Source organism: Austrofundulus limnaeus, unplaced genomic scaffold, assembly GCF_001266775.1.
Source record: "Austrofundulus limnaeus strain Quisiro unplaced genomic scaffold, Austrofundulus_limnaeus-1.0 Scaffold14, whole genome shotgun sequence".
NCBI lineage: Eukaryota > Metazoa > Chordata > Actinopteri > Cyprinodontiformes > Rivulidae > Austrofundulus > Austrofundulus limnaeus.
In genome coordinates, this window is record NW_013952416.1 from 1,699,877 (window position 1) to 1,712,901 (window position 13,025).

The 13,025-nt window shown below is 38.3% G+C and overlaps 1 protein-coding gene across 1 annotated transcript in view; it reads left to right on the forward strand.

The window, feature by feature from the left end:
• The window catches only part of fbxl17 (F-box and leucine-rich repeat protein 17), a gene marked incomplete in the record, with an annotated part of 237,289 nt that overhangs the window by 212,295 nt on the left and 11,969 nt on the right, over nucleotides 1–13,025 (forward strand). The window contains 1 exon segment of the mRNA XM_014002660.1: nucleotides 1,783–1,925. Within this exon segment, the coding sequence (XP_013858114.1) occupies nucleotides 1,783–1,925 (143 nt within the window).

A 13,025-nucleotide genomic window follows, 5' to 3' on the forward strand; every position in this document is an offset into this window, starting at 1 on the left:
TGTGTGTGTGTGTGTGTGTGTGTGTGTGTGTGTGTGTGTGTGTGTGTGTGTGTGTCTTTACTTCAGACGAAAAGGACCGAACTCAGGTAATCAAATTATGGATCATGTGATTGAAAATGATAGAGGGAACAGGATATAAAGTCTTCCATTCACTTGAAATCTGTCCAGTTTTCCACATGCTTAAGCACAGAGACAAATAAGTGCCTCAAGTTTTGGCATAGTTTACAATTTCACCATTTGTCAAGAAAAAAAAACCCTTCACCACCCCACGTTCTTTTAATCTATCTGGTCTGCTAGAGCCTCGTCCTCAAGTCTCTGTTTTACAGGAAACACACTGGAGCTTCAAAGCTGCGTTACTGGCCTGTTTAGCCATAATGTACCATTATGCATGGCATGATGAAACACAAAAGGAACCACATGTGGTGCACTTCAAGCAGCCAGAGCTATAGATTACATATGTTACATACTGAATGCAAGTTCAGAATCCGTGTATTTGTCTAGAGTCATCTACATTACACAGCAGGGAAAAAAGTTTAAATACTCGAAGAGAAAAAAAAAACATAGGATTATTCATTTCCCCTCTCCTGTGSTGAGACGCTCGCGTACTGCAAACACACTCATATGCATACACGTGCACACACAGTCTTGGACTGCTCGTCATACTCAATGCACAGTAAAATTATTGATGTGCTGACTGCATGTTATTTAATACTGCTCTATGAGAAGTGCTTGTCGTGAGAGTGAGAACGTAAAGAGAACATTTTCCCTTCTTATTGAAGCAGAAGGTGTCTCAAGCTTGTCTTTTTTTTTAAAGAAGTTTGAAGTAAAATGGATTTCTGCAAATGAGAAACAACATCAGGGCTAAGTATCTATTTGAAGGTGCTGTCAAAGGCTTTCTCAGGCTTTACCTTCCTCCTTTCATCTTTTTCCCAACCCCTCATCCTTTCCTTTTCCTTTACATTCTCATTAGTAATGGTTGTGAGAATGGAGAACAAAGACCTGGCCTACCAATCGATCACCGGGCTGCGCCATCAATCGACTGGTGGAACACAGGTCTTAGCCATCTACACAACAATTGATAGGTCCAAAGATTGATGAGGAAGATTGCTGTGTGTCTGCTTGCATTTGTAAAAGCAACAACTCTTTGAAGCAAACTACCGAAGGCCTTATCTTTCTGTTTCTCACCTTTAAATTGTCATTGGATTAGGACACTTTGACATTATAGGTGAGGTATGATATGATATGACACAGTTTGTGTTTCTGTGGATCAAGCTGTATGCACGCATGTTCAGGGGTTCAACAAAGACCACGGACATTGGCAGACATTGTTTTTGTTGTGTGTGTGTGTGCGTGTGTGTGGGTGGATTCTCTCTTACCTTGACTTTATGTTTCTGCCCTGGTAGGAGCAAACATGAACACACACACACACACAGCAAGAGAGAGAGAAACAAGAAATGGAATATCACCTTTCTTGCATTGTCATTGTCACTGCCTTTCAGTGCACTATCATCCATCTGAACAAGTAAGGGTGTATGCATGATTTCAATAGACATGCAAGTGTGTGTGTGTGCAGACTTTTTATGGTGTTGTGTATCAAAATTGTGTCACAGCTAGCCAGATGAGTTGCCCTGGTTTCATCGCAAATTTATGAGCGTCTCTTGAGGGAGAACGATGCTGCCACATTTGCATGAGAAAGGTTTTCCAGACTAACACCTTTTCTGTTTTCTGTCTCCCCCTTTTTTTCCCCACCTCCCCCTTTTTCTCTCCTCTCTCTGCCTACAGCTTTGATAGCCATAGGCCAGTACAGCAGCACCATAGAGACTGTTGACGCCGGCTGGTGTAAAGACATTACAGACCAAGGAGCCACACAGATCGCTCAAAGCAGCAAATCCCTCCGGTACCTGGGCCTCATGAGATGCGACAAGGTAACAACACTCATCCTTATCCAATTCTTTGTTTATATGCGACACTTCCTCAAAATAAGCCTACAGCTTTTTTTTTTCTCGATACAGCAGAAACATTGTGTGTGAGTGCATGCACGTACAGCGTCCAAAAAGTTTCAAAAACATGAATTAAATTTTTTGCGTACCTGAAAAACTTTGTGTCACGGTTGATGATGATGATGATAGATATCACATATTTTAGAGCCTTGTTGATGCAGAACAAGGAATATAACAAGACCACCAGAGACTTATAACCTTGGGCAGAGATTGTAGTGGTTCTTTGCAGTTTACCGCCCAAACAAAGGCCATCAGTTGCAGCCTAAATTAAAAAAAAAAAAACAGCTGTAAATTCCTATACAGTGCTTTAATATAATTGCGTGCATACCTGCTCACAGGTTTAATAACATGCTTGGTTTTATTTTAAAGGAATTAAGCCAATAGTAGTAGACTTTTGTTAACGGGAAAGATAAAAATGTGTGGCTAATGTGAAGTTACCAGGATACACAACAAGAAGGCTCTTAGTTTAAATCTCGATTTGAGGCCTTTCATTTTGGAGTTTTCATCTATGTCATGTCTGTAAAAAAATAACAAAAAGAAACATTAATTTTGTTATGAAACTTCTGGGAGAATAATGGCCRTGTTTTTTCGGAGAAGTGTTGTCGATAAATTCTCGAGCTGTGGAGGAAGAAGATGAGGATCTTGACGAAAATTGGGAGWAAAASAGGTAAAATACGGTTAGCATTAATGCTAATACTAAAACGTGATGGAAACAGAAACTAAGCTCAACACAAAGGCARGTTATTCAATTTGTTTATTAGTAAAACACAATTCACATTTATGTATGACAGAAGGAACATTTACTCAGGCACAGTAAAAACAAGCAATAAAGAATAACTGGAATAAATCTTAAATACAGACAAAAACATGCTTATAGCACACACAAAAATACGTAAGATTGGTGCAACCTCATCATCAGCAAGATGGCAGCATAACGTAGTGTTATTTAAAGGGGTAATATCATATAAAATCAACTTTTTTGAGTTTTACATCATGTTTTAATGTTATCGTCTCATCAAAACCATGCCCAAATTCTTGCTTTGACTCATTCATGCATGTTTGAGAAATCCTGTAGTGTTCTGACGCAGCCAGGCAGGGGAGCAAAAACGACCGGTTGGGGCTAGAACCGCCCTTGGGATCAGCTCCTCCTCTGGGCTGTGTCTCCAAGCTGAGCTTCCTCATCACAGAGCACACACACCCACCCAACCTGTGCTGAAATGGGCGGGACAGAAGCGGAAGGATGTTCTTCAAGAGACAGAAACAAATATGATGAGAAGTCAAGTTTATTTTCTGTTTAACATATAAACAGCATTTTAATAACAACTGAAGGTGACAGTTTCTTTATAATGGTACAGAATTTAAATATATGCCTGAGAAACACATATCGCCCCTTTAAATAAATAGTTGAAAATTCCTGTTTTTTTAACATATCAAAAAACAAATATATATATAAAGTTTGAAAAAATTGCAGTGTGAGTTTTATCATGCAGCCCTAGTAAGCATGTTTGATTAACGTAGCCAATCATATGTTAACTATGTGCAGCCCATTTCTGAAATTGACCATGTGATAAATGTTGACCTCCCTCTCACCCTGTGCCATCTGGGATAAAATCAAGCCTCTTTTACAACCCTAAACATGAAACATGAATGAATTATTGAACATAAAAACTGAATTGCCATTATGCAGAATCACCTCTAGCACAGTTGTTTGGTAAAACAGTGCCTGGCAACACCCAAAACGCTTACATTAGGATCTACTACCTCAGTATGAAACTACCAACGTTGCCTACTGAGTAGTGTGTTTAATTCAGCTGGTTGGGATGATAACAGAGGTAAAGTTGCATAATAAACTCCTCTCAGGCAGAGTTTGACATGCCTGTGGGCGTGAGGGTCTCTTTAAACTGTCCCGTGTACACTCAGTTAGCCTACCAATCACTAACATGATGTAGTTGTGTAACCATCGTAACAACTCCACCCACCTCTCCAGTTTGTTCACTGGAGCTTTTGCCACAGAGATGCATCCACTTAGTGTGGTATCAAGACATGAGTGGGATGGGAGCAGAGAAGATGACAAAGAGGGCAGCTGCAGTCTGCAAAGGTATTGTTCAGCCTGTTGTAGGCAAGCGTACAATTTCCAGACAAAGCTATTATTTTAGGTTTAGACAAATTAATTTCATTTTATTTTGAGTTTACCCAGCCTAAAGTCCCCTGTTGTGCCTTTAAATCATGCATGGAGAAGCTGGCCAGGCATGTTGAGGAGAAATGTCACTTTAATCTAAGGGCCATTCAGCAGACTGGAAACTCATCATTTTTATTCCTTCATTATAAAATCAGTGATATCTGAGAGTCGTGGCCTTGAGGTTGACCCTATGGATTTCTCTGATAAAAAATGAATAGTCTCAGATCCTTAAGTGTGACAAGAACATCGGTGCATCATATTTATCTGTTTGGACTGTAATAAAATTAAAATATACGAGGATTCGACAGTGACCCCCATTTGTAAGGTCTCAGGGATGAAGCAGTGTACTCAACTCGCATTACAGCAGACATAAATGTGTATCTATCATATTTATCTGAAAGTAGTAAAGTGTAACTGCATTACACAGCAGGTGATCACTTAGACTCCATTTTCATTTAGTTTACCGCCACCACACTGACTCTTTGACCCAACAATCGATTGCTACAGTCAAGCTAATAAAAACTGCAATGACCCACATCTTTACAGAAATATCAGTTTTAATTTATCACCTTATGTTTCTTTTAAGATGTAACAGCAGTTATTAAAAGATGAAGATATTAAATGTGACCTCTTTGCTACTAAGTATTCCGGAATGACAAAGTTAGGAACACTCACCGACTAATGAAGTCACCCCTATTATGGTATGTTAAGCTGGATTTAGTGATGGAAAAAAGAAATTATAGCTGTGACGCAATTACACTGAGTTTTTCTTTATTTTTTATCTTCTCTGCCAAAAATAATATCACAATAGGACATATTATTTCTGTAAAATAAACAGCATGCCAAAATGTGTAAATAGTTTGTCTTACTACATTAAAAACTATGGTCATTTTTGGGTTTTGTTTCTTTTTGGGTAACGTTTCAGCATGTGGCTGTGTTGCAACAAGCTCTGTTTGTGCAACACGGGAGTTAAAATCTGAGGACATGTCCAATTCTTCTTCAGGGCAAACTAATCTAATCTCATTTAATTCAGTTCTGGCAAAAGTGAGGGGATAGTTCACAGTCCCACAAGGTTGGAACATAATGAAAGTCTTGTGCGAATTACTTTAGCTTAAATGTATCTCAGCCACAGGATCTCGTCTTTGCTGACAAATCCATTGCATTTGGTTTTCTTTGTGACTTTTTATTTAGTTTTTCTTTGCTCAAAATATATAAAATGTGAGAAGTAACTAAAGTTAAGGTATTTGAAAAGTCAGGATTTTTGCATGAATATGACAAAACAACAGCTGAATAGTTCTTAGTGAAACCAAGTAAACAAAACAAAACAAAGACTGTGTACTCAGTCCACCCACCATATTTTATAGATCAGGTGTTATGCTAAAATGCAGGTTTTTTCACTCTTTTAAACTCAGAAGTTCTATTTTTGTATCATTCCTTTGCAAAAACATTTCCAACAGCCTTCTGGTATTGTCATGTCTTTGAACTGTAGACTGGCAGAATATATTAGACATTTTCTGAGCAGTTCCTCAGCACATAATGAAAATATGTCTGTTTGTTCCAAATTTTTTATTTTGTTTTGTTTTTTTCCCAAAGATTAATATTAGCAAATGTGAGGAGATCCTTTAGGTTTTCTCTGGGTTCTTTTTTTTTTTTTACCTGAACCAGTGGTTTCTAATCTTTTCAACTTTTGACCCACAAATCAACAGACTTGTGACTCCAGTTATCACTAGTTGAAGTACATCAGTAATAAACTCATTAAGCAAGGGAAAAATGAAACATCTTTTAAACTGTATTGCTTTAATCAATTTAGGATGTGTTTTTTATGTTTAGTTTCTTTTTTTTGCATTTCTCCTAACAGTTATGTCAAAATGCCATTAACATTGTTTTAAAATTCAATTATATTTTTGAATTTTTGAAGATAATGTCATCTCCCCCAAGCTGGTATTTTATAACTCACATCAGTTTTGGCGTCAGCTTTCCTAAACGTCTTGGTCAGCCACTTCTTCATCTGTATTGTTCATTGATCCATGGATTAGTTTAAATCGGAACTCATAAGAAATATTTTTTAACAGATTTCAGCTGAGCACCTGCAACCCACCCCGCACCAAAGATTCTTGGAAATCTCATTTATTCATGGCTAAATACTGTACATTGAAATGTAACACTGGATTATTTGTCTTTATAGAAAAACCCAATTTTGTCTAATTTGTTTTATGAGTTCCAGCTGATCTGATTTAAGGACTTATCTGGTGATGCTTTAGCAAAAATATAGAAAATGCTGCTGAGCAAAACACAAGGTCGCCATCTGTTTATGACATGCACCTCAGTTGCTCAAGGACTGTAACTAAAACCTCATGCTATATGTTGCCGAGACAATTTCAAGAAAAAAACATGTGACGAAACAATATACTTTCTGAGAGGTTTGGAAGGTATTTTACAGACTTTTTTGTTTGATAGATGTTAGTTTGTTCAACGCTCTTAGCCTGGTGCTTAACTAACTCATCTAAACATGAGCTCAGGGATTTGTGCACTTGAGAAACCATCCCAATATTTACACATCATCTAATTCCTGTGTAAGCTAACGGCTGATGCACGAAGGGTCATTCCCAGTGGCTCCAACRTGAAGTAGTTCACCTCTGCGTACCTGCCTTGAATGTTTGCATTGCAAAAATAAACTGTTATGTACACTTGTACAGGATGTCAGCTTGGGTTTGTAGTTGGTCCTTGATAGAGCAGTGTAAATAGTTTTGTGAATAAATTTCTGTGATAATATTTCCCTTACAAGGACTTTGTTTAGTTTTTGTAGAAGACATGCATTCTGCAGGACTTTAGGACAAATAGTACAAAAAATTTGGAGAAAAACATCGGATGTGAAAATCTGACATCCTCAAACACTGACAGCCGTAGTTGTCTCAAGTTTTCCTACAGATGTTCTTGTCTCTTTTACAACCTACTTTTTAAAAATAAATATGGTTTATTATGATTATTATTATTACTTCTCACTATGTCCTTCCTTATCCCCTCACAAAGCTGCCAAACAATCAGATGAAATTCAGTTTCAGAGCGTCAGCCTCAGACAAACAGTCTTGTGATAACCTTGACACTCGGTGCTGACAAACCGGTTAGCTGTGTGCCTCGGCAGCTCAGCCCGGTCCGTGTAAATTTGTTTGGAATTGTCAAAAAAACGCCGGGAATTTTATTATAACCTCCTCCCAGAATGTCACAGGGCTCGGAAAGTGTAGACTTCATTTAAAAACTGCTAACAGGATCCATCTGGCTCTGCTTATGCGGAGCAGTGTGAAGGACCCATTGCCTTCGTCACAGTTGATGCAAACATGCTTCTGTACTGTACACTGTTTAAAAGCCAGGCAGCCTAAATGTTGTGTTCACTGCTGTTTAGATTGATATGCAGTTTTTWTCTCTTCACATATGTGAGGAAAATCCATATTTCTATGACATTATTTTCTTATTTGGAATATATCTTCAAAGAATGAACAATACACACTTCTAATAAAAAGAGAGTCCACATTTRTCCCAACTATCTGACTCCTCTCGTTCCCTACGTGTGTATCTGAAGGAGTTTCTTTCTGTTTCGGTTTATTTTATACACACTCCAGTGCATTGTGTTTGTGTGTAACAGTGTGTTCTCTGTGAGGAATTTATGTGATTTGCTGTTAACACAGCTCATAATGGAGTATTGAAATAGGAACCCTCGGGCCTGGGCAAATGGCGTGCCCCGCCTGCCTCAAATGATTACATCCCTCTGCCCTCCGGGGCCGAACGACCCCATTCTGACAAGGGGAAAGAATGTGATTGATCCAGGCGCTCCCCAAAAATAATCAAATCAATTCATTCAGCCATATTTAAGCTACAACTGTGCCAATCTTTTGAAGTATTCAGAGTTGCGGGGGGAAAGAAGTGTCCTTTCTCTTGAGAAATGGATGTTTTTTATGCATACAGTATGTCAGAGCGTTCCTCAGTAAAGCCTGGTTGCTGTTAAATGTTAGGTCATCTCTGTGAGAGGAATCCATCTCTCTACACGTCGACAATCACGGTAGAGCGTCATGCATTAAAGGGGGCATATTATATTTTGAAAAATCTGTCTGCGGTTTGGATCATATATTTGGGTGTCTAAAATTATTACCACCTCAAAACTCTGGGGAGAAGAACCCTGGCATTTTGTTTGAGCTTGCCATGGTTTTAGTGCCATTCTGTTCTGATTTCCAGTGGAAAATGCATTACCCAACTTTATCTCCACTCACTGCTTGGCTTCGTAACTCTCTTAGGTCCACTCTGAATATTTTCTTTCATTCGTTGTGATATAAAAAAGCAAGCTTCACGTGGAAAATGTTGTTTTGAGCTATAACGTATGCATCTTTCTATCAAATTATCAGCTTCAGTGTGTACCAGAGCCAGATCTTAGATTTGGGGTAATTCTCCAGTAAGCAATGAAAATATATTTCGTGTAAAGCAGCTTCTTTTTATTGAACAGTGTTGCCAATGGTCTAATTCAATGTTTGAGGACTCAAAAAAGGAGCCCTAAAAGATGGATCAGTTCCAACTCTGTAATGCCAAATTTTAAATGAAACAAAATGGATGTATTTTTGAACAACTTCATCTTTTTGTTTATTATTGCCTAATTCCTCACTATTTTACTATCTAAAAATTACCATTTAGGAAGAATCTAGAAATTTTTATGGGTAAGCTTACTGTAAAGTAATATAATTCAGTAAACCTTACTACAATACAGAGGAACATCTACCACTAACTTCATACGTTTCATTTAGAGCTAGTTGTTCACCAAAACCTTGTTTAGTTTTTCATAATCACCATGTTCTTTGAAATTTCTGTCTTGTTCTTCACTCTGKTTCAAACCGACACAGGTGTAATGATGTGTCATAGACAGCTGAGGTCTGTTCAGCCATGTTAGTGCAGAGTTTGTTTGTTTTTTAAAAGAGAGAATAGAGTAAAAGCCTCACTGTACTCCTCTGAACTGCCAAAATTTTCTCTTGACCAAAATCACGTAATTTTGTTCACAGTTTCAACTATTCCAGCCCTTCTTGTCACAACTCTCCGTGAGAACTTTTCACCCCACTCCGCATGGGCACTTATTGTGTGATTGGTCAGAAGTTTGTGGGTATTAAGYRCATGGACGCGGCATTTTGCTTCCAACTACCTGCATCCAGAATCCGACTGTTGTACCTGAAAGCAGACATTTATAAAGATAGTCGAATAGACAATAACTCATGGATGGAGATAAAAGGCATTGTGCAGGAGGAATCTGTCTGCCAATATCGGAGTTTTTTTTTCCTTGAGTGTAGAATCCAGTAGGAAGAAACTCTGTGCAGTTAMGTGTACCACAGCAGGACGTGGTGTGCCTCAGAGGCTATGAAAAGTGTGTGCGAAAACAAACATTTAACAACCACATGACTGCGCATTAACTGTCGAGGCCATAATTATTTATCCACCAGCACTTTTTCATTCAATCTTACTGTGGAATACTTGTCAGAAAAGATAATCTTGCATGCACTAAGAGATATACTGACCTCAGCACGTCAGATATTGTCATTAAATAGACAATAAAACCGAACATAGGCATTAAAAAACTACATGTTATGTCTGGTTTAATTTAAGGCATGGTTTTGAGTGAAATTCAGTGTACTGGTATCAGTTTAGTTTTAGAAATCATAGTGATTACAGTGTGTAATAACATTGAATAACATTGTGCTTTTGACCTAGACACAAATACACTTTAATTTGCCAAACTCTTCAAAAGCACATAACACCAGCTGACCATAGCAAGTTTCCTAACAAAGGGAGCAGGCATGCAGCGGTAAGCTTTACTGATTTGTGGGGGACATACCCTTCGGCTTAGCACTTTACTGTGACTTATTACACTCCTTATCGAGACACTGTTTTCATACGTCTCCTGTACTGTATTTGTTAAGATGCTGTTTTCTATAATAGGCCCTCCTGGCCACTCTGTGAACATTTAGAGCCTTCATTCTCTGTTGATATATCACTTAGGGGATTTCGATCTTCTTCAGCCTCAGTGGAATGTTTTCTTTAAACGTTTTCACAGCTTGTTGAAATGCACCTCTTTTTTTTCCGCCTCTCCTCTTCTTCACCTCTGTTTCYTCTCGCCTCTCTCTCTTTCCCTTCATGCTTTTTTTTAAATTTGCCCCATTATTTCCCCTTCTTCCCTTTCAGCTATCGCTCCTTCTCTGTTTTCCCCTACCGCTTTTCCACTACTTCATTAGAGTGAAAACAAATGGGCAGTCCAGCTTGTGAAACAGAGAGGCAAACTCACACACTCAGCATGAAGCTGGACTAGGAAAATAATGACACCAACTGCTACTGKCCTCTTTGGGGATCGCCGGTGAAGAAAGTAAAAGACACCAAAGAAATGATGAGATTAAGAAGGAGAACAGAAAGAAAARCATAGGTTTGCTTTGAGGAAAGAAAAATATGAAAACAAACGAAAAAACTTTAAAAAATGTCAGAAACCATGAAGATACAAGAGGAAAATTAGATTATGTGAAACAATAGAGTTAGTGTTGCATTTTCGTTTTACCGATTGCCTTCCAAAAAGTGTTCTGTGTAAGCAGTTTTGAAGTGGGTTCCCATTACCTGAAATGAGGTGGAGTGGCGTTTAGGGAACGGGAATGAGCGCTGTTGGATCCCTGGATAGAACATCCAGACAGACCTTGTTAAAAGAGCAGACATCCCAATCAATATGGCCGTTCTACTGGTGCATCCAGCTGCCAGGGACTGTACACAGATCGGCACGCCACAGCAATTTGCAGACATAAACAAGGACCTAATTGTTCGGGGGCTGGAGGTTTGGAGTGAGGAAAATAATTATGAAGTATGGTGAAGAGTTAGGAGGCTTTTTAACTCTCGTTTAGGAAATGAGAGTTTTGGAGTTGGGCGAAACTTTCTTTGACAAGTGTTTTTATTGGTAACAGCAKGTAGCCTCGCTTTCAAGGCTTGTGATGCGAAGGGGAATTAGGAGAAAACTACTTCATGCACAGCATCAAATGTAAGAAAAGAAGCCAATTTTGTTTCGTTTCTCCACCCCCACCCCGAGGCTTTGGTTAGACTTGAACGTTCAAAGTCATGAAGGTAGTTTGAAAGAGTCATTTGCCATTTGTGATTTTCAGTGTAATCTCGGAGCCTCATCCCACACAGAAAAGTTGTATTGATTGGCGGTCTTAACTGAAGCCGCCTCCTGATCATCCCTTCATCTCTTCTTAAAGGGCAGGCGCGAGGGACAGTAAAGAAGAGAGGGGGAGATAAAGTAAGACGCTGACAGAGTTCACTGAGTCTGAAGGGAATCTCTGAATTGCCCTTCAACAAAAAATATATAAAAYAGACCTCACCTGGCTCACCTTGTCCTCTCCATTTCTTCTACACTTCCTGGTTTTTGTTGTTTTGTTTCTCCATTCTCCGTTACGTGAAGACAGTCAAGGTTGTTTGAATTTTRGATGCTCCTCTCATCACGTTCATTAAATTAGTTCTTTTAAGTGCCCCCTTGACTTCCTTTGCCCTCCTAAAAAGTCCAGTACTGTTTATTCCCCACGTTTGAGATCAGGACAGTCTTACTGAATTATGGACAAAATGGCTGCGCAGACTTGCTAATCCTCATATGGTTTGGTCTGATGAAMTTGTGATGTTATAAGTATAAAAGCTTTGAATATGATTCTTTTTTTTTTTTTAGAGCTGGAATGTAGCCAGAAACAAGTTTGCTGTGATTTGTGACATGTCAGGTACGGTAGTTAAAATAGTAAAAAATAAAATAAAATAAATTTCCAGAACAAAGCTTAAGTCACACTGACAGGAAGATGGTGAATAGAGCAAMATACTCAAATTAGTGTGCACAGTATTTTCCTCTTTTATTGAGTTTATTTTATTTTATTTTTGATTTATTTTTTTATTTGTAATAGGCAGAACAACTTGACTGCAATTGCAGTGCTTTGATTTCATCATGARTCCTGAATCAGCTCATAAATCAGGATAATCACTGCAGGCATCCATGAAATCACAGTGTTGCTCTCTGCTGTGTTTGTGACTTTGACCAGTTCACATTTTACAAAAACAATTGCTCTGAATGTGTTATTTGAGAAGACAGGGTCAAGCTCTCCTTATTTATTTATTCAAAGGAATGAGGAAATCGCATGAGGCAAATAATTAAACTGCAAGGCCCTGTTGTGATTATATCGTTGAGGAATTCTGCTTTTGTTTGACCTCTGGTAAGCTGCACTGGAATCCGTTCAGGAAAGGTGTGTTTGTTCTGTTTCTCTTACCATTTAAAGGATAATTCATAATCGTAAGTAAAATAAAGTTTTGAACCAGTCAGTAGTTAAAGTCGTGTTTCCAGTGAAAATAAGATTTGATCCCCTCACAGCTAGAGCACAACCTGTTCAAGGTGAGTAAGGTTACTTTAAAGAGACACTTCTGAGGAGTCAGTAGAAGAAGCTGTAAAGATGAAACAGTGTTTGTGTGTGGACAGAAGAGTTAGAGGTATGAAGCAACACATTAGACACTGAGGCGGTTGTCATGCCTTTGATTCTCCAAAGAAAGCATTGGTTTTTTACCTCCGTATGGTCAACTGGAATAAATAAAAGTGAGCACCTGCGCAATATTTCGTATGATTGGAATTTTTTTATACACTATGTATGAAAAAGTTCCTTGTTTACTGTTTAGTTTTGGTTTTTCTTTTTTACAACTTATATAAACTCTGCTCCTCTTCTTGTTTTTTGATACTCAGTTTTCTAATAAATTGTAATTATAATTTTTTTAAAGAATTCAGTGTTTCCCTTAGGGAATTGGTCTGGGTGTGTGTG